Source organism: Candidozyma pseudohaemuli (genome assembly GCF_003013735.1).
Source record: "Candidozyma pseudohaemuli strain B12108 chromosome Unknown scaffold00001, whole genome shotgun sequence".
In the NCBI taxonomy this organism is placed as follows: Eukaryota; Fungi; Ascomycota; class Pichiomycetes; order Serinales; family Metschnikowiaceae; genus Candidozyma; species Candidozyma pseudohaemuli.
The window spans coordinates 635,413-661,001 of NW_020194435.1; the positions used below are offsets into that span (position 1 = coordinate 635,413).

Below are 25,589 nucleotides of genomic sequence, written 5' to 3' on the forward strand. Positions count from 1 at the left end.
TTTTGACATACTGGGAGAAAAATGGAGTCGTAAATTTAGTGGTATATAATTTTCAGTCTTTCATGTCTATCTCATTTGCAACTAAAGCTGAAGTCCTGCAGTAGTGCATATACAAGGCTAACAAAGCAGAGCAGAGGAACGGAAATCTACTCCAACCCCGTCAAAAAATGGCAGAGTCTTACACCCAGAGGGCTGAAAAGCATCCTTCGCCTGTGGCACAGCGTCTTCTCCGTCTAATGGAGACGAAGAAGTCCAACTTGTGTGCATCTGTGGACGTCAACACTACTAGTGAGTTCTTGGCCCTCATCGACAAGTTGGGTCCTTCCATCTGCTTGGTGAAGACTCATATTGATATCATTGATGACTTTTCCTATGAAGGTACCATTGTCCCACTTCTCGAGCTTGCCAAGAAGCACCAATTTATGATCTTTGAAGACAGGAAGTTCGCTGATATCGGAAACACCGTGAAGCACCAGTACTCTGGTGGTGCTTTCAAAATTGCCCAATGGGCTGATATCACCAACGCTCACGGCGTCACTGGTACCGGTATTGTCAGTGGATTGAAACAGGCCGCTCAAGAAACCACCCAGGAGCCTCGTGGTTTGTTGATGCTTGCTGAGCTCTCCAGTAAAGGCTCATTGGCTTACGGTGAATACACCAAGCAGACTGTTGAGATTGCCAAGAGCGATAAGGACTTTGTCATTGGTTTTATTGCTCAGAGAGATATGGGTGGCCAAGATGAGGGATTTGACTGGTTGATCATGACTCCAGGTGTCGGTCTTGACGACAAAGGAGATGCCTTGGGCCAGCAGTACAGAACTGTGGATGAAGTCATTTCCACCGGCACAGACATTATCATTGTCGGACGCGGTTTGTTTGGAAAAGGAAGAGATCCCCAAGTGGAGGGTGAACGGTACAGATCGGCTGGATGGAACGCCTATCTTAAGAAGACAGGCCAATAAATAGATATGTACAAGGGGCCAATCAGAAACGCTCGTTCATGTCATCAAGACTATCGGCAAGACGAGTACGCATAATCTCGAAAACAAGTAAGCCAACGGATGTTGCAGGAATGGTAGTCAACGCATTTCTAGCAAAACCTTTGTACGCGAGTTTGAACCAAGTCTGGTTTTTTCTGCGTTTGATGGCCATGCAGTGTTGAAACGTATCAACATAGGAGTTGTAGTAAATCTTGAAAAAATGACGTTGCTTTTTGTGCATCGTCGCTGAATAGATGTCTAGCGCTTCTAAGCGGTGTAGATGTATCTTCTGTACTTTTGAGATGGGGTACTGGACAGCTAGTAGAGAGAAAGCTGCCGAGGCCCCTGCTAGAAGAATGAATGTGGATTTAAGAATTTTGGTCAGTCTGGTTTGCTCAAATCGGAGGAGTGCTGCATCCGTTTCTTGGTTCTTCAGCGACAAGGATAACTTCTCTCTCACCTTCTGCTTGAAGCGACGGAAGGAAGAAATGACCCTGTACGTCAAACTGTATCCTCTTGTCTTGACAAGCTCAAAGGTTGAGAAGTAAAAAGCAAAGCCCAAGCTTTCTTTGATGAGTGAAAAACCGTATCCTGCGAACACTCCCAAGAATCCAACTTCCTTGAGTTTCTCCCAACCGAAAACCCAGAGGTTCTGATGTTTGCCGCTCATGATCTCTGCCATGGACAGTCTGGTGAAAATGGCATCCACAGGAGCTGCAGCAAGGGATTGAACAGCTCCAGCTATGAAGCCTGCTTTCCAAGTATCTGTAGGTGGATAGTAGTAGTCCTTGTTAGATCCCTTGGGCCTATCCTTCTCTAGGTAGTCTAGGGATGTCAAGTATGAGCCGTATAAGATGATTCCTGTTGCTGAATTGGCAATGAGAGGCGGAAGTACCTGGTCGGGAATGAACTTCCAGCCTTCCTTCTTGATAACATTATGTAGCATGCCAAGCGTCGAATGTGTACTGAATCTATAAGGCTTTGAGTTTATGCCATCATGTTTATTGGCCAACTCCCTCACATAGACCATGTAGTCGAATCGGGAGGGACGAAAGAGTTTTATGGGTGTTCTCATATATAACGACTGAAGTTGGTACAAGACAGCTCTGATACCAGCAGTTGAGAGGGACACCGTTTGGTTGCTCACCTTCTCACGTCGAACATGATCGTCGTCGGATCCTATAGCGAGGTCCGTACTCATTGCAGCATTGTGGATTGGCGTTTGTATCTTGCTGAAAGCAGACTTCCAATGGCGCAGATGTTGATATGAGAATGCAGGAACCACAAACGGCTGTCAATGCACAGATTGCCCCGGAAGACCGGGACCAGCGGGAAAATAGTAAGCAGAAACCGGTAATTCGAGTGCTATTTTGAGCCAATCAATGGGAATTTGCGAAATTGGTATGGTGAAGATCGATGCTACCCATTGCTACTCCAATGGCTGCGAAACGTGGGGAAAAAGTCACAGGTTGCTTTTTAGTCCATGGGATTGGAAACTTCTCACAGAAGACAGCTTATTCTTCTCAGTGTTTACTCTTCTCTGTAGAGAACGATTTCGCTCTGCTTGAAGTAGCGTCTGCCCTCCTCATCAATCAACACCAACAGCAAGTATGTTCTGCACGAGAACTTCTTGTTCACATCCTTGTAGGTCGGCGTGAGATCGTAGCCATTCAAAAACAATCTAATCGGAATGCTTTCACCCTTGACCGGTGCACCATCCATGATCTCGAACCGCACAGTGGTGTCTGACTCGACCACCTGGTTCGGAGCCGAACCCACCATTTCTCGCTTGACAAGAGAGATCTCCATATGTTTAATTTTGATTCTCACGAGCATGAAGAAGATCCGACCCACAATTACTTCCTTGAGCGAAAATCGGCTCTTGTTGTACTCAAACTCAATGTGTAGACAGTGCTCAATGCCCACATCCATTTTGACTGTCGATGACGCTATCGTCTTAGCGGCACTTTTCGCCATGACTTCTCCACCAGTGCCGCTGCCAGTGCTGGCCTTCCTTTCGGCATTCCCATTCGTCTCTTCGCTCAGTGAATTGTCGTACTGCAACACCCATAAGTCCTTCTCCCTGGTGATGTCTGCTTTGTTTTTGCGGGATACAACAACACGTATAAAGTAACGCAAGTTGACATTCTTGCCTCTATAGCTCTCGTACTGCTTCTCCACGTTCTTGAAAGCAAAGCCGTAGGTATCCGATTGGTTCAAGTGGCCAGGGGCAGCAAGCTCTGTGGCTAGACTGAGAAACTCGGACAGCGTGATGGTATCCAAAGGAGACTCTATGGTACCTAATAATTGGACTTTAACTCCGATGTGCTCCACATCTCTACCACCTCTAGTTCTGAGGGTCACTTGTCCTTTGACCGACTCGCCATCTCTGAAGAGCGGCAACAGGTCGATGCGGCCTTGTTTGGATTTAAGTTCGATATGCTTGCGGGATTTTTCATCATCTAGGCGGATTTCGATGTCCAATGGCGCCTTGAAAAAGAGTGACATGGCGTGGAGTTGAGTGTGTGAGAATGTGGTGAGATAAGCTACGTACACTCTGGGGTCCGGAGGCTACAAGAGACCGAACCAATGGGAGTTTTATATTTTGAGAATTTGGTCAATTGCTTGGTGAGTGTAATTTTGAGAGTGGATTTACGGAAACCTTAAGTTTATTTCTTCCAGATTGCTTGCTCTTTTGGTGGGTTTAGTGAAACCGGTTGTGATATGATATTTCGCAGCCAATCTAGCATAGGATGGATCGACATTCAAACCAGAGGGTTATAGTTTTCAACTCAATTTACAGTAATGGTCTACTCTCAATTTATCATCAAGCCAGAGCGGCGGTGCATTACTATATCTAGTTCTTGGCGACGTACTCAACCAAGTCAACGACTCTGGTGGAGTAACCGTACTCGTTGTCGTACCAAGCAATCAACTTGACGAACTTAGGAGACAACAAGATACCAGCCTTGGCGTCAAAGACGGAAGAGTACTTGGAAGAAAGGAAGTCGGAAGACACAACGGCGTCCTCGGTGTAGCCCAAAACACCGTTCAACTTACCCTCAGAAGCCTTCTTCACAGCAGCACAAACCTCCTCGTAGGTGACGTCCTTCTTCAACTTGGCGGTCAAGTCGACAACAGAGACATCCACAGTAGGAACTCTCAAAGCCATACCGGTCAACTTACCGTTCAAGTGAGGAATAACCTTACCGACGGCCTTGGCAGCACCGGTGGAAGATGGAATGATGTTGCCAGAAGCAGTTCTACCGCCTCTCCAGTCCTTGTGGGAAGGACCATCCACGGTCTTCTGGGTAGCAGTGATGGAGTGGACAGTGGTCATCAAGGCCTCCTCAATGCCGAAGTTGTCGTCAATGACCTTGGCCAATGGAGCCAAACAGTTGGTGGTACAAGAAGCGTTGGAGATGATCAGCTGGCCAGCGTACTCGTTCTCGTTGACACCGACAACGAACATTGGAGCGTCAGCAGAAGGAGCGGTGATCACGACCTTCTTGGCACCAGCGTCAATGTGCTTCTGGGCACCCTCGAGCTTGGTGAAAACACCGGTGGAGTCCACAACCAAGTCGACACCGTCAGCACCCCATGGGATCTGGGCTGGGTCCTTCTCACCGTAGACCTTGATCTTTTGGCCGCCGATGATCAAGTTGCTGCCTTCGCTGGAAACCTCAGCCTTGTACTGACCGTGGGTGGAGTCGTACTTGAACATGTAGGCGGCGTAGTCAGCAGCAATGAAAGGGTCGTTGACAGCGACAACCTTGATGTCCTTTCTCTCAAGGGCGATTCTCAAGACGAGACGTCCGATTCTGCCGAAGCCGTTAATACCGATAGTGACCATTTTATGTAATTAAATTAGGGATGAAGATGAGGAGCAATTGGGTCTGAAGGGAACGGTATTTATACCCTGGCGGTGGCCCTTCAAGCGTATGGTGATGGTGCGGCTCACCCAGTGTGAAATAGGGTGGTGTGATGTCGCCCTCGAGGGGCTAAGCTTCGGTTTCGGGGCGCCTGCGAAGGTTATTTTGGGTCAATGCAGGGCAGACTAGAATCTGCTTATTTTGCTGCTGCAATTGTCTGGGTAAGTGTCGATTTTGCAGCCATTAGAGGGTGCGAGTGCGTCTGGCATCAGGTGGTTGATTCCGTTAGTGCAACTCGCCTATCCCACAGCTGATCTCGGAGCGGGTCATGCGCTTAGGTTGAAACTGATGTGGACTGAGGACGTTGAAAGCTTTTTTTATTGGATAGGCGATTAGAAGTGCCGGGAGGTGGAGGGGGCACATTGGTTGTGATTTTTCCACATTTTTCACCAATGCAGCGCAGATCACTCTCGCCGTTTGAATGGGAGCCACTTGCTTCAGATGAAACAGCGCTTGGCCACCTCCAGGGTCTTGATGCGATAACGTGGTCCGGGGCCGTTTCCAGGGAGATATGCGCTTTGGTGGGGAGATCCACTTCTGGGTTCTCCGGTGGGTGTGGGTTCGGATCTCTCCTGATATCAACGTGTAGCGCCAGACGAGGACATAAGTGCCTCCTCTGAATCCTCAAAGCTCAATTGCTTTAGTTACTCAAGAATCAGATTTTATGTGCTCCACCTCAGGGCTGGTGCTTTGCCTAGTGGCTTGAGTCCATGTGGCTTGTAGAGTAACGATATTAGCCACTTTGGAAAATCCACCTCGGAAAGCAGAAAATCATCTTTCTTCGATAACCACAACCTCAAAAACATAAACCTCCTCTTATTCACAACCAATTGGCCAGTCGGAGACCCCGAGACTGTACCACCAAGAATGTACCTCCGAGCGGCTGGGTATGCAAGAAAGATCTTGGCCAGATCCATCTCCACCACAAAACCTGAGAATCGATCCCAGCGGCCTCAATTGATTAAAACTAGATTTCTACCATCGTCACAAAAACTCCCGTTTAATCAAATCCATATTTTTGCCAGTGTGCGTGGAGACTTCGGTGCTAGTACCGAGCGCCGACCCGGGCTGCATCTACAGCATCCCGAGATGAGCATTTCAAAAATAGCCCCATAGAATTTTGTACAGATCAACAAGACAGTAGTTTTGACAAATGTATGAATTGGCGAATTTACAACTTCCCCGTCACCGGCCAAGCAACGTGTCTCCCGCTTTGCCAAAGCCTAACCTCTCAATGCGACCACCACGACTAGACCCCAGGAACCCAAAAATACATTCAGGGCCATTTTTTTACCTGTCCATTTAAGAGACCTAATTCTCAGTTAAATCCTGCGTCGCCTTGACCTGCTTCACCCTCTCACAACGCTTGTCTCTGGGGCATAGGACTGCACCTGCACAGTTTTCACTCCGGGACTAACCAACTACCACTATCGGGAGAAAGAGTTGCAAGCCATGTCGTACGAGGAAATCCCTCCGGACGTCGTGTCGCCCCATGATGCGACACAGACAATCCAGCAGACGCTCAAGTGCAAAGACACAGTGATAGCATTGTACGACTTTCCTGGCACCCAGCCATCCCACCTTCCCTTGGACCTCGGAGACACCGTTTATGTTCTAGCTAAGAGTGACAGCGGCTGGTGGGACGGCGTGTTAATTGCCGACGGTGAGATGCTGCGAGGCTGGTTCCCGCATAACTACGTTCGACTGGTGAATTATGTTCAGCCGGTGTTGAATAAACTAAAGCTGAATAAGGAAATCGACTCCATAACGGCTGCCAACACAGCCGCCAACGTGCTAATACCGTCCTTTACAAGCCTTTTGCAACGGTCGCTCGTGGACCTGGGCAAGAACAGCCCGGCAAGCAACACACGTAAGAATTCCGTGGTGTCTTTTGCCAGTCTGGAAACCAGCATATCGGACCAGAGACTGCGGTCGAACCCGGCGCTTTCAAACCATACTCCTTCACCTTCTTCAGAAGCCACCGAGGGTGCATCTCCGGCACCAGCTGCCCATCAGCCCTCCTTCGCCTCCACGTTATCGTCTCATTCGGAGGATATGCCTGTTGCCCAGGATACCCCCATCAAGTTCATACCCGTGGAGGAGGCCGAGCGTTTGACTCTCGAGGTTAAACAGACTGAAGGCAAGAACCTTGTGTGGACCGCACGTGGTACCACTACGGGTGACGTTGCCTTCTATTCTGAGCAGTTGGAGGTGTATTGCGAAACGCTACCGTTGGTGCCGCTTATGCCCCAAGTTGACTTCAATGGAGGCAACTTGCTGCTTCCAACACGCGAAGCGCTTGATAACATCACACCGGTGAATGTGGTGAGAGACGACAAGGCGGAGGATGATCCCCACGGCCGGTCGAATTCTAGTGTGAAGGGATTCGATATGAAGAGAGATTCCAATGCATCTTCAATGTCCACCACGAGCTCTGTGTCATCGTATCATCACTTCCTGCAACCATTCTTTGCCACCAGCGGGTTGTTTTACAACTCATTTGATGATATCAACAAGTGGACAGAGCTCAAGGACCATTTTAACTATCTTCTCGATTTGACCCACAAGGCATTGAAGGATTCCAACAAGCAACTATTCTCCATGCACCTCTCACAGCTTACCAAGGTGGTTTCGATCGTCTTGGCCGGGGCAAGACTAGTTCACCATGACTTCGCTGACTCCAAATATGAAGGCTCCATCAGAAGAAAGCTCAAGCGTATTACAAATGGCTTTTCCCAATTATACATCAATGGCCTACTACATCTCAGCGTCATGCACTATTCTGTCGCTGCATCAAATGCAGAGCTCTTCAGTTTAGATATCCGCAGCCTCAACCGATCCACAGGTCCTACCCCACAAGCATCTACAGTGCTGCCATCAGAGTCCATAAGCTCTTCTATTACAGGCCCCAACACTAGAGGTCTGACTGATGATCTGGCCTCCCATGACTCCGTTGAGTCTTACCTTCTGCAGATCGACCATGAGGTTGACGCTGTGAGATCCAACATGAATGGTCTCATCAAAATCTTCCTTCGTCTTAGTAAGGGCAAAAGAGTGACAATCAAGGATTATGATAGCTCTGATGCTTCAGAAGACGAGGGAGAGGATCGCTTCAATGTGCTTCCACAAGTCTACCCTCGCTTTCTTGCTGACGAATTCAATGGCGGAAACTGGTGCAACCCGTTCTTTACAAACACCAAGCCTTATCTCAACTTGAGTGGTGAACACTTGAAAAACAGATATCATCTCAAAGTGATCATCGACAATGCAGGATACGAACGGGTCAAACTGTCTGCTACTGAGATTGTCAAGATTAGTTCGGAAACATTGAACTACTTGGGACCAGACAACCAAGAGAAGTACTACAACGAGCAGCTCCGTAACGGGCGTAATGAGCAGATATTGCGTTTCATCTACAAGTACTTGCATCATGCCAGCTCCATGCTTGATTTGCTAGAATCCTTTGATTTCACAGTCTTTTGTCTCATCAAAAGGTCTTCCTCTGGTGATAGCTTGGGAAGTAATGAGGAACTTAAGTACGGGGATCAAACTGATGATAACACCACTGGAAACCTTACATTCGACTATCCCGTTGTCCTTGAGTATTTCAAGGCTAAGCAGTTCTTTCACACTTTGGTGTCAAAGGTTATCATGTATTCGCAATCATTGACCTTGGATGACCCTGATGTCTTCACGGCTATGAAAGAGGATGACCCAATCCTTTACAATAGAGAGACTATAAAAGATCCACTTGAGAGATCTGCCATGGTTTTGAGCAACATTTTAATGCAGCAGAACAAAATGAAGGCTCCAGACGCAATTACCCTTGACAAGGATGAAGTGGTGTCCGATTTGCTTCTAGAAGGAATCGACTTCTGTGAGCATATCACAGCGCTTGTGCAACAGCTAGTCGAAGAACGTGAGACAATCTTGAACTACGCCACAAGAGTTATGCATGATGACTTCAACGTCCAGCTACTTGTGATTGAGAGAAACAACACCGCTGCCAGCGAGAAGAACGAGGATAGCGGTGCACAGTATTACAGCAGCAAAAAAGGCGACGAAGACACGCCATGGTATTTGGAAGGCGATGAAGAAGGTGACTTGTTACTTGATATCAAGGGTAATATCAAGGGAGGAACAAAAGAAGCTCTTGTCGCTCACTTAACCAGACATGGGTCTCTTGACAGCGGCTTCATCTCTGTATTCTTGATAACGTTTGCCACAATGATGTCTATCGGTGAATTCATTCAGACTCTTATCAACAGATTCAATATGGATGCTCCTGAAGGGTTAAGCTATGAAGAATACTTGTCATGGAAATCGTTGAAGCAGAGCAAAGTACGCGCAAAGGTCTTGGACATCATGAAATTACTTATTGACGTCCACTGGTGTGACTCCTTTTACAGCATTACAGTGTTGCAACGTTGGTTGGCATTCGCCCAGTTGCCCACTGTGAAGCGCTTTCCGGTCTCTGAAAAGATTTCTGAGGGTATTGAAAAGATCCTCCGCGGGGAGCCAACCACCAAGAGGCACGAGTCCGCCGTGGTTCTTGGGAAGCCTCCAGCTCCCATTCTCAAAGGATTCTCTATCAAAAAATTGAAGCTTCAAGATATCGACTACATTGAGTTTGCCAGACAAATTACTATCCGAGAGTTCCTGTTGTTCTGCCAGATCAATAAACTTGCTTGTATCAACAAGGTTTGGGGCAAGAAGTCAGGTCTACAGGAAAGCATAGAGCCTATTACAAACTTCATCAAAGCATCAAACCAGTTGACAAATTTTGTGGCGTACATGATCTTGAGGAAGGAAGACGCAAAGAAAAGAGTCAGGTCAATCCGCTACTTTGTTCAAGTTGCAGAGAAGTGTCGCCAATATAACAACTTCTCGTCGATGACAGCTATCATCTCGGCCCTCTACTCATCACCCATTCATCGTCTTAAAAAGACATGGGCGTTTGTTTCTCGTGACATCTTGACCCAGCTTCATAACATGAACCGACTTATGAACTCGACGAGAAATTTCAATGAGTATAGAGATGTTCTCAAGTTCATTGGGTCTGAGCCATGTGTTCCGTTCTTCGGAGTGTACTTGAGTGATCTCACCTTCATTTACCACGGAAACCCACAACACTTGTTGAATCGTACTCGTATGATCAATTTTGCGAAAAGAGCAAAGACGGTTGAGATTGTTGAGGGAATTGACAGATTCCAGAAGATTGCTTACAATTTCCAAAGCGTTGGTGAGATTCAGAAGTATCTCGATCTATGGTTCGACAAGTGTCCTTCCATCGAGGAACAATATCAATTGTCCTTGAACCTTGAGCCACGTGAGGTGATCGACCGGAAAGTTTCGAAGAAGAAAACCGGAAAAGACGAAAGTCAGCAGCCTCGGCTGGCGGTCAATGTGAACATTTGGGGCCTTAAGTAAAATATTTCGCAGCCATGAATGCAGAATACCGCTTCCGGTCTGCGGTCTGCGCTCGTCTTTAGACCACTACCCTGCAGGACAGAATCGGTAGTGGTTTACGTCGGCCGGAACGATCTAGTAAGTAACACTGGTGTCCAGGCCATTCGCCATCGAGCATGTTCAATAAACTCAAGTCCTTTTCAGAGGATGTGGCAAAATCATTTAATGAAATACAACAAGGAGAACCACCTCGTAAAAGTATAGACAATATAAGACAGCTCAAGAATGGATCCAATATCTTGAACACGAAGACCCCAGACTCCCAAGACCTTCTACAACCAGAAGACGACAACGAATCCAAAAATGGCAGTCAAACCCAATTGGCTCAAGAAGGTCAATCCGAAGATACAGCAGCACAGACAGCTCCCCCAATTGCAACCTCAGGACCTTTGAAAGACATAGACATGGAGCAGTTACCTCAGCTTGTTAGGGCCAAACTAAAGAAGTTCGTCAAATATGAAGAGAAATATCCTGTCTTGCTTGATGCTTATAAAACTGAAAAGCGTAAGGGTGAATTGGTTCTGGCGTTTGAGAAGGTGCTCAAGGAGTTCACCCCAGTTTCCCTGATCGCAGACGCCGGAGAGCTTGTGGAGTACTTGAAAAGCATACACGATAAGACCGGTATAACGGAGCAGGAGCTTAGGAAGAAGACGGCAGAGGTGACTCAATTGACAAGACGCCTAGCTGATGCTGACAAGACTGTGAGATACACAGAGGAAGCGCTTGACAAGGCCCTGAAAGTTAAGGACAGTTTATCATCAGAGGTTGATTCTCTCAGGCTGGATCTCCTGAATGCAACTCGTGAGGCTACTCCACAGGCATCGGAAGGGAACGCTGAGCTTCAGAAGTCTATCGATGCACTCAAGGAACAACTTGGGTCAGCTCAAACTACCTTGGAGGATGCCACGGAAGAAAAGGAAAGACTCACAAAGGATTTAGAAAAGTCGAACACTGAGTTGAGCTCGGTGCAAAAGGAGTTGGATTCGTTAAAGAACGATGGTGATAGCATATCTGGACAATTGAAAGATCTGCAGCTTAAGCATGAGACATTGACTAAGGAACTCGAGTCAATTAAACATGAAAAGGATACTCTTCAGAGCAATTACAAATCATTGGAAGGAGAAAAGAGTACCCTTCAAGCGAGAGTTTCCGATTTGGAGAGCAAGATCGCAGACACGGAAAAGCAAATTGAGGAGATTCAGAAGGAAAGAGATGAGGCTCAAGCTAAATCGGTTCAAGCGTCCAAAGCAGAACCAGAGACGCAATCTCAGCCCCGCTCTACTGGAAATAAAAAGAAGAAGAATAAGAAGGCCAAGGCACAGTCCGCTTCTCCAGCACCAGAACCAGAGACACCTGACGCAAATAGTGGTGCTTCTGAGTTCAAGGCAAAGTTTGAGGAGCTCACTCAGAAGTATGATGATCTCGTTGCAGAGAAAGAGTCACTCGCATCAGAACTCAGAGAATCAAAGAAGATGGTCGAGTCAAAGAAAGAGGAGATTGAGTCGTTGAACGATATGTTAAGAGAAACAGGCAATGACTTGGTCGCCGCAAAAGATGAGATTAAGCAATTAAAGCTGGATTCGCCCTCGAAAGAAGAACATGAGAAGTACAATCAGCTCGAGAGGCAAGTGGAAGAATCGTCGAAGGAACTTGAGAAAATCAGACGTGAGTCAGAAGAGAAATCTGAAAAGTTGAAGGCCGAGCATGCTGAGCAAGTTGAAAAGATAAGGCAAGAAGCTATTGAGAGCCTGCAGCAGTCATCAAAAGAAGAGATCGAAGCACTCAAATCAAGCTCCGAGAAGGCGTCTGGCATAATTAAGGATTTGAAGGGACAAGTCTCAAGAGCTAACAAAGATCTCGAGAAATCCAAGAAAGAAATAGAGAGCTTAAACCAGGAGAAGGCCAAATTGAATCAGCGTATCGATGAGCTCGCTAAGGCTAAAAGCGTCGATTCATCGTTGAAGCTTGAGATTGCGTCATTGCAGTCGTCTGTGTCGCATAAGGATGAGCTTATCAAGGAGTTCAGAGAAGAGTCAGAAAAGAGAGCAAAAGAGAGAGACACGTTGAAAGCAACAATTTCCCAGCTCGAAAACTCTAATTCTAGTTTGCAAGGTAGCAACAAGTCGCTTGTTCAAGAAAAGTCGGATCTTATCAACAAGCAGGAGGTCACGAACCAACGCATCAGCTCCCTAAACGCAGAACTTTCCAAACTTCAAGTTAGCAGACATGAAGTAGTCAGCGAACTTGACGAGCTAAAAACAAAGTTCGACACGATGGTGAAGACAAAGGCCAACTCATCCGATGAAGTTCAGTCATACAAGCAGCAATATGAAGAGCTTAGTATGAAATCCAAGGAGGCTCAAAACAGAATTGACACCTTGGAGGATGAGCTTTCTGAGGCCAAACTGATGTTACAAGAGAGAACTCGTGAGTCATCTACCATAAGAAAGCTTCTCCTCGAGGCTGAAGAACGCAATAACATTGAGTGTGCTAATCTCAAGAACGATATTAGATCCATCAATAACGAGAAGTCGGAGCTTGAGTCCTCTCTCCAGGGTGTGCTCAAACAAAGACAGCGTGAAATCGATGAGTTGAAGTCGTCATTGTCGGAGTCCGCCAACAAAATCAAGGAGTTGACAAGCCAGATTGAGGGCCTTAAGAAGAAGTACGAGCCTTTACTCAATGAGAGTGCAATCCCTCCAGAGGCAGCAAAGAAGACGAAGGATTTGGAAAACACAATCGAGGAGTTACGAAGCTCCCTTCAGTCTTCCAGTGCCAAGGTCAAAGAGTACGAAAACATGAATCGCACGCTCAAGAAGTTGAACGAGGAATCTTCTCTCAAGGTTGAACGTCTCCTGCAAAATTACAAGCACGTCACACAGCAGTACCGCCAAATGCAAAGTACAAAAGCTACTCCTCCCGAATCCACCAGAAGCTCTTCCGAACTGCCTGCCGCTAAGTCTACTCCAGATAAGGATACGAACACTGCTTACCTCAAGAATGTTCTTTTCGGCTTCTTCGAACACAAGGACCAGCGTGAGCAGCTTTTGCCAGTGGTGAAGACACTTTTCCAACTCGATGATTCTGATGAAGCAAAACTCATGAACGCATTGAAATAATCCGGTTGGCTGCAAAAATGGTGTGCATAGAGGCTCCATCGCTCGATCTCCAAGACCGGAGAAGCCTTCTTAGTTATCTGGTGACATGAGTGCCTTTGATCAGAAAAAAGCTTTTATTCTTGAGCTGATAGGCCTCACTTCTCTGGAAGTACCAGATTCCTCTCCTAAGGGCACGATTGACTCACTCTGCCTCCCCATCATCAATGTGATCAATGCTCATCCTGACATGGTCACAACGTCCCTGTGCTCAGGAAGGGTCTCTGTATTCCTCGAGGGTATGAAGAAAGCTGATACTCAGATTGGCGCCAAGGGCAACGAGGGTCGTTGGCTCTTTGTAACGCATCATCCTGAGGAACTACCGAATTGGTATGATCAGGTTGACTTTGTATATGAAGAGCCCAGACCAACTGAAGATTCCCAACGATTCATTCTCTTCAAGTTTGAGCCCCTCATTTTGCATGTTAAGTGTCGTGATTTGGATACTGCCAATCTACTATATTCCACGGCTATGGGATGTGGTTTCAGGGAATCGGGCATTGGGTCCAACAACATCGTGGGTATCAGAATCTCAATCAAGCTAGATACGCCAATTGGCTACCTTCATGATGAGAAGTTGGTTTCCATTGTTGCGAAGTCTTATCTTGAGCTTATTACGAAACTTTCTCTTGACAGGTTCACTGAAAACTTCAGAAAGATGGAAAGTCTCACGAGGGCTATCGAACTGATGGGAAAGCCACAAAAAGTGCAAGTTGTGGAATCAAAAGAAGAGCGTCGCTTGCGTAAAATGAAAGAAGGTATGGCTAGAAGAGAGTCGGTAAGAGAAGAGAAGGAGAAAAAGAGACGTGAAAAAGAACTTCAAAATCAATAGACTAGTTAATGTACATCTACGCTACATAAAAATGCTCAATAATGAGCTCTAATGCTCCTCCTCCTCCTGTGGGGTATCACGAGACAGGCCCTGGTTAGACTCAGTAGAATCCTCCAGGCCATGCTCTGTGGTGGTAGTTTCTACACCATCAGCAGTCCGCCTGCTTGAAACTCCCGATGCAAATATGGATGACGCGCCTCTCTCGGCCTCACCGGAATCTCTTCTTTCTTGTTCCCTTCTTCTATTTCTGCTGAACAAGTTGAGAATTTGGGTAATCATTGGCGAAACTGGAGAGTTACGGCGACGTCCCAATGAAGGCAGCCCCGCTCTGTCTGTCGATCTGACATGTCTATGAGGATGGAAAATGACAGAGGTTGCCCTTCGAAGTAGACCTGGGTTCTGCGTGTCTTGTGGCGGGTTTGGTGCTTGCTCCTCGGATTGATCCTGACGAGATTCGGGCTGTGGCGCCGAATCCTCACCAGTAGAAGGTTGTCTGTCATCGTAAAGATGCATACCGCCAGCACCAGGTCCCCCAAAGCGCAAGTAAGTAACAGGCGGTAAGTCATTTCTATCCCCAACTTCGTCAGGGATGTTGTTACGACACAAGGGACAGTTGCGGTTCTCATTTAGCCAATGAGCCAAGCATGACTGGCCAAAGACGTGACCACACGGAAGTTCAACTGGTACATGTTTCCATTCAATGTCGCAAGTTTCTAGAGTTGCCTTTTCCTCACGTTCGCTGGAGGTGGATGCAGTGGGTGTGGGCTCCCTCAGGTTCATCTTACGCTTCTTTGTGACACAGTCGTCTATAGGTGGTGGGAGCTGCTCATACTGTTCAAAGCAGATAGCGCAAGTTTGTTCCGTAAGCCCTGGAAGAGACTTAACTGGAAACTTTTGAAAGGTATCAGGGTGAATTCCCTTCTTTCTTTGTGTGCTTGATACTAAAACCAGGTATGCCATACGAGTAGCTAAGGAGATGAACAGCTGGATGGCTCTAGGTTCCCTGTTAGCAGCTGTATTAGGCAAGGTCACCACCAAAGAGCCAGTTCTACCAGGACCGTCTCCTTCCGTCCCATCTAGAAACATGTAATTCACGGTGATAATTATGGAGCCAGAAAGATCTGTTCCGACTATGCCCAACGGATGGTAACCCAACGCAGGTCCACTCAGGCCAGATTGTGGTTCAGACAGCTGTGGACCGGTTTGAGCCTCAGTGCCTGATGCAGCTCCCGTGGCGTCAGCAGCTGGACCATGGTCTAGCGTTACTGTTGGTGTTGTACTTGCGTTGGTCGAGTTGGTAGGGGTTGCACTGTGGCCAGGTTGATCCTGAGACCGTCCTAGTGCTGTATCAAGCAAGTAGTCGAACAAGTTGTAGTTTGGTTCTGGCTGACTTTCAGACCCTCTATCTCGATTCTGGTCATCATTTGATGCTGGATCCGTAGGATTAGAGGGGTTCAGTGGCCTATCGTCCTCAGACGGTTGCTGACTCATGGTCGATTGGGGATCAAATTGAAGGGTGAAGCCGACTCTTGCTTAGTCAGAGGGATAAAATGGAAACTCTGGAAAGAGTATGTGTTGAAAAGGAATTATAATAAATAAAGTTGAGCTTTTGTGGCTTATTATTCGAAAAACCGACCTAAAATAGGAAGAGTCAGGCACGGACCGTTGGGAGCGCCTCTGACGTAGTGGTGGTTTTCTTATACCGGTCATGTGACTGTTGTCCTCGTCTGTTAGGTTCCTTCGTGTGGCTTCTACTTTTGGATTTTGATAAAGGAGATTGTAAAATTGCTTTATTTGGCATATAGAAGGTTCTAGCGGCATTGAAGGTGGCTTCTTTTTTAAGGGGACCTTGTTGCGATACGATACACACTGGCTGCAAATGAGGTTAGCTGACAAGGGTCTTTCAGATCACACTATGGCCTGTCTTTTCTAAATAGCTTTCTTTTGGAAATCAAAAGAATCACCCGTATAATGAAGAGCTTCAGTCTTTTGGTACCGGTCTTCAAGGTATCTGATGATGACTAATGGGTGACTACTAAGGAAGGAGAGACTTCCATTGCGTTCTGTCGCGCATAGAGGCGATCAACAGCATTAAGTCCGTTTGCCATGAATAGGGATTAAAAAAGAGGGTTGAAACGTAGGTTGCAAAAAAACTCAAAAGACAAGAGGGATAAAACTCCGTCAAAGAATATGCATCTTTATGTTTGATGGTCCGAAATGGGAACTATGAGCTGTGCTGCAAGAAACTTTCTCTGCATGAGTTCTGACGCCAGGTCGTATAAATATCCTGGGGTAGAAAAAGCAACTGTTTCAAATAATGAAAATTTGAAGATAGTTGCATATCAGAAATTTGATTCTGCTTTAGTCTCTAGGCTGTTTTACTGCATTCTTGGCTGCAAATCAGCCTGAATGATCACACATGTATATTACATTCCTAAGGGCGCCATCTCTATCCGGAGAATGACTTATATTTATGGCGGTGGTCATATGCATATGCTGCTCACTGAAGCTACTTGGACGATCTTGTCAAGCTGCAATGTTTTTGTGAGTGCATTGTCTCTTAGCCTCCAGCGGCGAGACTTTTTATATTATTAACATGGTGGAGGCATGTCCAATAAGTCGCAAAACGAACATCATATCCTTCATATCTGCTTCGAGGCTGTCAAAGGTCCAAATACTCTTCAACGTGGTGGCGAGAGAACCAAAAGCCTCTGAGTGATGTTTCGAACTGCCTCAAGAACGCAGTATTTAACACCAACGTTTGTGTGATTTTCATGGGGCTTGGCCCATGAAACTTGGTGACTTCACCAAAGCGCCAAAGCTGCTCAACGTAGTTGACTGCCGTCAGCTCCAAGCCAAATAAAGAATAGACGCACGTCTTCCAAGTTGACCTGTCTATGATGTCTGTTATTTGATCATAAAAGCTTTGAGCAGTGTGATTATCGTGGCAGTTCATCTTGACTAAGGACTCACTGGCCAGAAGTAGGGCGCTTGCAAGTGGAAGGGTCACATATGGCTGTACATTGTCAAGCATTTTGCGACCCCTGGAATAAGAAGCCTTCATGGTGTCCACGAGCCACTGCAAATCAAGACCCCAATGAGTGGTGCTTTCTTTGGTAAAGTTTTTCATAACAGCAATAAAAAGTGCCTGTAATGTCAACATATTGTACAAGTCAAAAACGGTATTGAGCTGAGCCCAGTTTTGAAGCGAGCTCATAAGCGTCTGGGAGGATATATCAGTATCCAAGATTGCAAAAAGTGGATTGAACATCAGCATAAGGGTGGTGACATAGTGGGCAAAACGAAGCGTGACAAACTTGTTTGGCTCTGCTCTGATGATCAGAAGCCAACGTACGCATATAAACGAAACTTTAAGTATGGCACCAAGCAGGCTTTTGTTGGAACGAACCGCCAGAATCATATCATTATTCTCCATAGCAGTAAACAATGATTCTGCAGCAAGGCGATTACCGCCGCAAAACTCACTGTAAAGTGTGAGATATGCATACGAGATTTCCCTTGGGGATCTGCAATTTTCAAAACGACGGAAGAACAAACTGGAAGCGATAAGCCCAGTGTCGTAAATCAGCAATGTCAGTGGCGGGGATTCAGGATCTATACCGTAGAGCCATTTCACGAGATCCCTGTCAGGTTGAATCGTGTCTTTGAGTTCTGCGTGCTCGTACTGAAACAGTGTCTCTGCTTGAAGTACCAGGGCCTCAGTCTCAACTAGTTTAATGTAAGTCCAGCAGCGAGCAAGGATAGCAAACTCTTCCGCTCTATCTGGCGGAAGTTTCAGATACTCGAGCTCATGAACTAACAGAAGAAACAGAGTGTTATGAGCGATGGCCCCAAATAGCTTACGAAACTCTCTCGCAACACGTTCAAACTGGGCCAGGGCCATAAGCGTTGTCTTCAACAGGATGACATGGACGATGGTGAAAAGAGCGTCCTCCCAGGTCGTCTGGTCAAGGGCCTTCGCCAACATACTCAGCAAAGTAAGCCATTCATTACAGCGAAGCACAGCTTTCCTGGAGACTCTAGGGCCTGCGAGGCAACCGGCTGCGAAAAACGCTGCAGCAAGGGCCATACATTGAAGAGTGTGCTTATCGGTTTTTTGAAACGAGGAATCGAGCATTTTCTGAGCTGCAGCGTAGACTGAAGTCCAATCCACGAGCTCGTGGAAACCCAGGTTCTCAATCAGATGTGCCCAATTGAAGGCCACTGCAAGTGGAGGAGCATGGGGTTGAAGGTTTTGCCAACGCGTGAAGGCCGCTGGGGGCACATCCACCGTCTTTGCCTGGCATTGAGCAATATACTGGATCATGGGGCCCAGGTTGTGGATGCTGCGAGGGGGAGTTTGGTCAGGCAGGGGAAGGCCAGTGGGCAGATTTGGAACGCCCGTTGCATGGGGCAGAAACGGCAGCAGGTGGTCTGGCGGCAGCAGAAGCAGCAGTTGGGGCAGATGGTCCATGAGCAGGGCCCATGGAGGAGTGTGTTGGAGGGAGCCAAATAGGGGGATTGGGTTGCCAAAGACATGTTTGGGAGCATGGGAGGACAAGCCCAGGCGGGAGTGGGGGAGCTCATCGGAGGACTCTACTTCATGTCTGAGGCGGTCTTTACGACGAGAGTTACGCGAGCGGCGCTCCTGCTGGACAATTCGTTCCTTCTCTGACGGAGGGTTGGGAGGGTTCTCGCGACACTGGTGCTCGCGGCGGGTGCGGATACACAGCAGACACGGGAGCTCCAAATTGCACTTCATTTTGTAGCGTTTGCACGGGCCGCAGGAGTAGGTACGGCGGGAGCGACGAGGCTTCATGATTGATGTGGTGGGCTTTCGAAGTTTGAGTTTGAGGTTGGGGAAGGTTGGTGCGGCGGGAGGCCCAGTTTGCGAGGAACTGCGCCGACGATGTCTTGGCTCCAGCGGTGCCAGCGGCACGAATTCAGGAACAGCGGTGGCGAGGAGAAATCAGGCCCAACGGCGGGTGTTGTTGATCTGCGTGGCTTCTGTGGAATGACCGGAAGCAGAGCGGGTAATTTGAGTCGATGAGATGCGGCCAGGGGAGGGTGTAGGAGTGTTGTGGTAGGCAGCACTGGGAATACGACGTTGGCGGTAATCGGTGGATGGATAGGCCACTAATTGTCTGTGAGGGATGGCAATGGGGAAGCACAGGGGCCAAGGTACAATTGCCGCTTGGATCGTAGATCTTTTGGTCAAAGGTGACGGACCGTTGGAATCACAAGTCTGTTTGTTTACCTGACACTTGAGTGGACGTGGACGGCAAGCGCCAGAAGGAAAGGCACGGCTTGTCAGGGCAAGATGGCGTTTCGTGGTTGTGGATCGAAAAGCCCAGAAAGAAAGAGCAGGTGCTGCTGGGGTTGGAGGGCCGCGGTCAGAGGAACATGCCTTTTGCCGGCAGCGAAGGTCAGGTAATAGGCCGGCAGTGCGGTGAGGCGCCGTTGGCGCCAGCAGCCAGCTATATACCCCAGGAACAGGCGACCAGGCGAGGCATGCGCGGCGCTACTAGGGCGCAGAACGTTGCTGAGGCCCCCCAGCCAGAGGCCGGCCTACGTGAGTGATTTCTACGATCCGGGTGGTTTTTGCAAAACTTCAGTTGCCGTGCGGACGGGAAATAGAGGTGTGCAGCCCGTCATGGAAGCGGTGAACAAAGGGAGTCCTTTGAAGGGAGGCGGTGCGTGCCGGTCGGACCATGGCTCCGGGGCAAACGCTGGTGGCAGTGGCTGGGGGAATTGGTGGGAGGGCAACGAAAAAAACAAAAAAACAAAAAAAAAAAAGTGAGGATGCCAGGCGGCTGCGTAACTTCCTGTGGAGTCGCCGCTGCAGCCCACTCTTTCACCGCCGCCGCTGCAATCAAGTGTGGCCTTGCGGCCCCAGGTTTCTTGTCGCTGCCGCCGACGCATATACCCGCCGGGGCCCTGGCGACCCGCACTGGAACCCAATGCCTGTTTGCCTGTTTTGGCCTGGCCTGATTGTTGTGGGCCCATTGTCCTCCGCGCACAATGTCCGTCAGCCAGCCTCTGGACGACACCTTGGACAAACTCCTCCACTTGTCGAAAACATCGACAAACGGTTGGAAGCGCTGGGTGCCCAGGGCTCTGAAGTGGCACAAACTGTCAGGGGCCTGGTATTCATAATTGTTCTTTGTGACTTGATAGTCGTGGGTGGGTGGGTGGCGGTACTGACTGCCTGGTAGTCGCCTCGTTGCCCCAGTGCCTCGTTGCCTCGTAGCTTCACGGCCTCTACGTCACCTACCACCGGCCCCAGATCGCTGGACGGACTGGAACAACCTGTTGCTGCGCGCCAGGGCTTTTCTCTGCGTCTCGCTAAGCTGCCCGCAGCGGGACCCTGCTGCTCGCCTAACCCTGATCTTCTGGGGCACCGTTTTGGTGGGGTGCTGCTCACTTCTCACTCTGGCGGCAGATCTGCCACTTTTGTGTAAATACAGCGGTGCCCTGAAACACATAGAATAGACTCTTCCAGGCACCTAACCGCTGCTTCGACACAGCAGGCACACACCCGCCGTGCTTACTGTCGCCTACGGCCATTCGTCGATACAAAATGATCCGCTTTACCGCAGAGCGTGCGACCCACCTTGACACCTTGCCCCACCACATTGACACTTCGCCCCAGAGTGTACCCAGGGCATTTCGCTACAAACCATGCCCCACAACTTGCCACTACACTTTTTCTATAAAACCTCCACTTTCCCACCCTTATTAACTCTCCCTCTCCCTCTCGATATCTTCATGTCCTCCACCTTAGTCCTCCGTTACCGGCTGCACCACGCAAGATGACACCGCTGGAAAGCAGCCCTGCTGTAGGCCGCCTTGATTCCAGGCCCGTCCGCCTATTTCGTGCCGTCCCGCCGGTTCGACTTGACTAAAGTGTCAACTACTAAACCTTGCGCTAAGCCCCTCCATCCCTTATCTCCGGCCTCACCTCCCTCTTTTGTTAGGCTTCTGGCGTGACTTTACGAACGACATGTTGCTGCAGCTCCAAGAAACCTTATACGACAAAATAGCCCGTTGACAGCTTATCTGCTTTTTGCAGCTCGGGCTTTGCCCCAGCTACATCTTGCCAAGACCTTTCTCATGTGTTTTCGTAGATTTTCTCGTTGCTGGTGGGCAGTGTAAGAAACATTAAACAAACACAATTGCCCAAAATTTTCACATTCCCATTCTCTTTCCCGTGCTACAAGCAATCCAAAAATTTTCTTCATATAATCATGTTTTCATGGTACATGTGAAATCCGCCCGTAGTAAGTATTGCCGTGCCATGTTTGGTGATGTTGCAGTGCTGCTGCTCATAGAAACAACAGGGTCACCAACCATGGAAGCATAAATGCTGTGGGAATAGTTGTGGATAAAATTAAGAAAATCCACCATCCACTGGAAAAACTTTTATCCTTGAAGCTTTCTTCGTGCAAATCATCTTTTGTGACGTTTGCACGGGCTATTGCAACTCCACCCAAAATGATTTCCAACACTGCCACCAAGAAAACGGTTTCACTTATTCTTCTAATAACGAGATTCAATCCCATCATCCCGTCAATCCAGCTGCCGCCTTCGCTTACAAAGTATTCATGATAAGTCGTTGAGAGGGCTAAAGAATGGTAAAAGGCTGCCATCCAGACCACATAAAACCTCCAAGCTGGCAGATCCACGAGCGCTGGCTTAAGGGGCCTGATACTCTCATTATGTTTGGAAAATGGAGAAACTTCATGTTGATAAAGGCAGGCCAAGAAGATGATTAGACAAACTTCAAAAAATGGATCCATCACAAGTTGAGTTATTTTGACCGTTACCAAAAAGCACTTGCACTTACTAGAAGATTGAGTTACTAAGTGTTATTGTAGCATTATTTCAAAGTTCATGTATAATAACACATAGAGAGCTCTTGGCACTTCGTTAAAGGACTCGATCGAAACAGGTACACCTGGAAGAGATCTTTCTATCCTCCGTCCTCCTTGCTCCTGAAAAGAAATTTAGAGCTCTTGAAGCTATTCGAGTGTTCCTGGGAGCTTCATGCTGACAATTGAACCATTGTTGTTCCCCATGACCTCTTGGGTCGTCTACTGATTAGCCGTCCGAATCCAACAGCTTACAGCCTCCCCGGGTAAAGTTGAAGTGGCTTGTTTCAATTTCCCCTTAGTATCAACTAATTAATGTTGACTCCAGAGTAGTAGAGAGAGAATGACATGGGGGCATACATCTACAAGTTTTCTCAAGCTCTGTGCTTCGAAATTCGCTGCCCACGTTGCTTCCGCATACCGGGAAACATTTGTTGAAAGAAGAATATAATCTTCTTAAAACACAAAGTAGACCACTGAAGTAGTTTTGTGAAGAAAGTGTATCTCCTATGGTACCAGTTCAGTAAACACCTGTACACCTCAGTAGTAAGCCTCGAGATTGAATCTACATGCTCAACCGTCAGAGCAAAACACAAGGAAGACAGTGATAAGTTTAGCTTTTGCTTTTTTCAAATTTCCTTTTTTCTGGTCTGTTTTCGGAAGCTTGCTCCCTATGGTAACTAAAACACCCATTTGTCTGACTTCATCCTACTACACCCGTACATCAGAAATCCACCAACCAAATCCTCCACATATCGCATTTTCAATACACAAAATTCTCAACCATCCAACCTAACCAAACCACAACCAAGGCCATGTTGAGAAACCTCGCCAGAGTGGGTGTTGCTAAACAGGCTTCCAGGCCTTTGGCTGCTACGGTGCTGGCGCTTTCCAGAACCGCTGCCTTCTCCACTTCCAGATCTGTCCAAAAAGAGGAAGAAGAGCCTCTTCAGAATCTCTATGAGTTGCCCAGAAAGTCCAATGCTCCCATCCATGCTCCTATTGAGAACCCAGCTGACAAGTACAAGGAAACCTCCGAAGAGTTGCACAAATTTGGTCGTTACCTTATGTCCTGTTTGCCAAAGTACATCCAGCAGTTCTCTGTGTGGAAAGATGAGTTGGTGCTCTACATTCCTCCATCAGCCGTTCGTATCGTGATGACATTTTTGAAAAACCACACTCCAGCTCAGTTCAAGTCTTGTATGGATGTCACTGCTGCTGATTACCCATCGAGAGTCAACCGTTTCGATGTCGTTTACAACTTGTTGAGTGTGCGTCACAACTCCAGAATCAGAGTTAAAACATATGCGCTGGAGACGTCACTGGTTCCATCTGTGGTGCCTATTTTCCAGGGTGCCAACTGGTTTGAGAGAGAAACATACGACTTATTCGGTATCTTCTTTGAAGGTCACCCCGATCTCAGAAGAATCATGACCGACTACGGTTTCGAAGGCCACCCATTGAGAAAAGACTTCCCTACTACCGGTTACACTGAAGTCCGTTACGATGAAGAGAAAAAGAGAGTGGTTTATGAGCCTTTGGAGTTGACCCAGGCCTGGAGAAACTTCACTGTTGGTTCCTCTGTGTGGGAGCAGGTTGGCGATGGTAAAGACTTCACACCTGAGTCTTTCAAGTTGCCCACACCAGAGCCTGAGCCTCAGGAGGACGAAAAGGACAAGAAATAGATCTCTTCATAACCCGCGTGGTGGGCATCACCAACAACCCTTGCATACACTAATATATTCTAGGAAATATCATTTTCGTTACGTAGCTATGCGTTTATACCGTCAGAAGCTCCTGCTGAAGTTGTGCTAGCTCCTTCTCTTTGCCTGCGAGGAACTCTTCAAGCACTTGCACCTGAGACCCAATCAACTCTATATCGTTCTTCACATCGGTCAAGTCCTTGTCGGTGTTGGGCACGTTTTCGGCTGCTGAGAGTTTGCCCTGCTTGTATTTAAGTAGCTGTTCAAACTCGTGTTTTAGCAATGCCAGATCGCTATTGCCGCTGTCGCTCTTGTTGTTCAGCTCCTGCTTAGCCTTCTCCAAAAGGTCCTCCAAGTTAGTCAATTCTCGGCGTAAGCGGACCTCTTCCCAGTCGGTACCTTCGGTTGCGGAGAAATCAGTTCCCTTCTCGCGGTCGGCATTGTTGCCCTGGCCGATTTTATTAAGATAGCTCATGCCAAACAGCTTTTTGTCATTGGCCTTTGGCTGGCTGATATTTTTGGCGGGTGTTGAAGCTGCTGCTGCACTCAAATCATATGAGGGAACTTCCTTGGAGAATGTAGCTCTCAAGGATGCTGGTACACCTCGTGGAATACGCTTTCCGTTCTCACGCTGATTTAATATGTGGAGAAAAACCAAGACCTGATCTTTGTCAATTGTTTCAAACAGCTTTGGGTTGACCAAGTTCCAGGCCGAGGAGATGTCCGAGCGTGGGACCTTGGAAAGTGTCAGGTACAAGCCTTCAAGAGAATCGAAACGCACACGGCCATATGAGTCACTGTTTGAGTTGTAAATCGTTTCGTAAGTGCCTTTGTCAGTAGGCGAGATGTACCAGTCAAAGTCGTTAGACAACAAATCGTCATCGTCGCCATCGTATGAATTGCCTGTTGAACCTGTTGCGACAGCTTTGTTGGCATGAATCAAGTGAGATTTGGAGGAAGGGACAAGCCAGCCTGGTAATTCCAGCGGCAATTCCAGCATAGAGCCATTGACCAAGTCGAAAATCAACCGCATGGTGATACAGAACTCTTCAAAGTCCAAGCGGCCATCGGCATCAATATCTGAGAGATCCCATATCTTCGACAATTGGTCATCCTTGAGACGGGAGTTCTTAAGAACAGGCAGAACACGATCACCCGTGAGCTTGTTGTTTTCGGGTTTAAGCCCCTGGAAGATTTCCCAGTACTTTTTGATTTCCCACTCTTCCAAACGGGGCATGCTGGTGTTGAAACAGTTGATACTACGGTTCAGTTGTTGCGACGTGGTCGGACATCCGTACACCCAGATTTGTGCCCTGGTCGGTGTACTCTTTTTAAGTGTGTGTTCACGACTGTGATTTTGATTATTCACTAAATTTTTCAATCGACCTTTTGATTTGCTGATCTCTTCTCTTTTTTTTGAATTCACATTCGTTTTTTATGGCGGAGTAGTGCGTGCCATTACTAGTGCTGAAGAAGTTATCTCTCCGGATCTCTCGAAGATAACGGTTGATCAACTCTATTCATAAACGCTTCACCTTCTCTTCCTTCTTATGTTTCCTCAAAATCTGTAAATGAGTAAGATACAGTTATTGAGACCTTACCACATGCTAGCCTGCCCCAGAAATTCAAGAACCTACACCGGCAAAA

General features: G+C 47.6%; 10 protein-coding genes across 10 annotated transcripts; 4 read left to right on the forward strand and 6 right to left on the reverse strand.

Annotated features, from left to right (window-relative positions):
• Positions 1 to 167: 167 nt before the first annotated feature.
• URA3 (orotidine-5'-phosphate decarboxylase) lies at positions 168 to 962 on the forward strand (the record flags this gene model as incomplete). The annotated part of the gene is made up of 1 exon (XM_024855730.1): positions 168 to 962. One exon carries the CDS (start codon positions 168 to 170, stop codon positions 960 to 962), a length of 795 nt encoding a protein of 264 aa, XP_024715329.1.
• Positions 963 to 984: 22 nt separating this feature from the next.
• Positions 985 to 2,181, reverse strand: C7M61_000279 (uncharacterized protein; the record flags this gene model as incomplete). The annotated part of the gene is made up of 1 exon (XM_024855731.1): positions 985 to 2,181. One exon carries the CDS (start codon positions 2,179 to 2,181, stop codon positions 985 to 987), a length of 1,197 nt encoding a protein of 398 aa, XP_024715330.1.
• A 329-nt stretch (positions 2,182 to 2,510) lies between these two features.
• PEP8 (retromer subunit) lies at positions 2,511 to 3,488 on the reverse strand (the record flags this gene model as incomplete). The annotated part of the gene is made up of 1 exon (XM_024855732.1): positions 2,511 to 3,488. The coding sequence occupies one exon, from the start codon at positions 3,486 to 3,488 to the stop codon at positions 2,511 to 2,513; it is 978 nt and encodes a 325-aa protein (XP_024715331.1).
• Positions 3,489 to 3,837: 349 nt separating this feature from the next.
• C7M61_000281 (type I glyceraldehyde-3-phosphate dehydrogenase) lies at positions 3,838 to 4,833 on the reverse strand (the record flags this gene model as incomplete). Its single annotated transcript, XM_024855733.1, has 1 exon — positions 3,838 to 4,833. The coding sequence occupies one exon, from the start codon at positions 4,831 to 4,833 to the stop codon at positions 3,838 to 3,840; it is 996 nt and encodes a 331-aa protein (XP_024715332.1).
• Positions 4,834 to 6,364: 1,531 nt separating this feature from the next.
• CSC25 (Ras family guanine nucleotide exchange factor) lies at positions 6,365 to 13,500 on the forward strand (the record flags this gene model as incomplete). The annotated part of the gene is made up of 2 exons (XM_024855734.1): positions 6,365 to 10,338; positions 10,596 to 13,500. 2 exons carry the CDS (start codon positions 6,365 to 6,367, stop codon positions 13,498 to 13,500), a joined length of 6,879 nt encoding a protein of 2,292 aa, XP_024715333.1.
• Positions 13,501 to 13,585: 85 nt separating this feature from the next.
• On the forward strand, positions 13,586 to 14,368 carry C7M61_000283 (tRNA methyltransferase; the record flags this gene model as incomplete). The annotated part of the gene is made up of 1 exon (XM_024855735.1): positions 13,586 to 14,368. The coding sequence occupies one exon, from the start codon at positions 13,586 to 13,588 to the stop codon at positions 14,366 to 14,368; it is 783 nt and encodes a 260-aa protein (XP_024715334.1).
• A 48-nt stretch (positions 14,369 to 14,416) lies between these two features.
• On the reverse strand, positions 14,417 to 15,859 carry C7M61_000284 (ubiquitin-protein ligase; the record flags this gene model as incomplete). The annotated part of the gene is made up of 1 exon (XM_024855736.1): positions 14,417 to 15,859. One exon carries the CDS (start codon positions 15,857 to 15,859, stop codon positions 14,417 to 14,419), a length of 1,443 nt encoding a protein of 480 aa, XP_024715335.1.
• A 1,171-nt stretch (positions 15,860 to 17,030) lies between these two features.
• Positions 17,031 to 19,130, reverse strand: ZCF8 (Zcf8p; the record flags this gene model as incomplete). Its single annotated transcript, XM_024855737.1, has 1 exon — positions 17,031 to 19,130. One exon carries the CDS (start codon positions 19,128 to 19,130, stop codon positions 17,031 to 17,033), a length of 2,100 nt encoding a protein of 699 aa, XP_024715336.1.
• A 3,924-nt stretch (positions 19,131 to 23,054) lies between these two features.
• Positions 23,055 to 23,924, forward strand: ALI1 (Ali1p; the record flags this gene model as incomplete). Its single annotated transcript, XM_024855738.1, has 1 exon — positions 23,055 to 23,924. One exon carries the CDS (start codon positions 23,055 to 23,057, stop codon positions 23,922 to 23,924), a length of 870 nt encoding a protein of 289 aa, XP_024715337.1.
• Positions 23,925 to 24,018: 94 nt separating this feature from the next.
• On the reverse strand, positions 24,019 to 25,179 carry END3 (End3p; the record flags this gene model as incomplete). Its single annotated transcript, XM_024855739.1, has 1 exon — positions 24,019 to 25,179. One exon carries the CDS (start codon positions 25,177 to 25,179, stop codon positions 24,019 to 24,021), a length of 1,161 nt encoding a protein of 386 aa, XP_024715338.1.
• Positions 25,180 to 25,589: the final 410 nt, after the last annotated feature.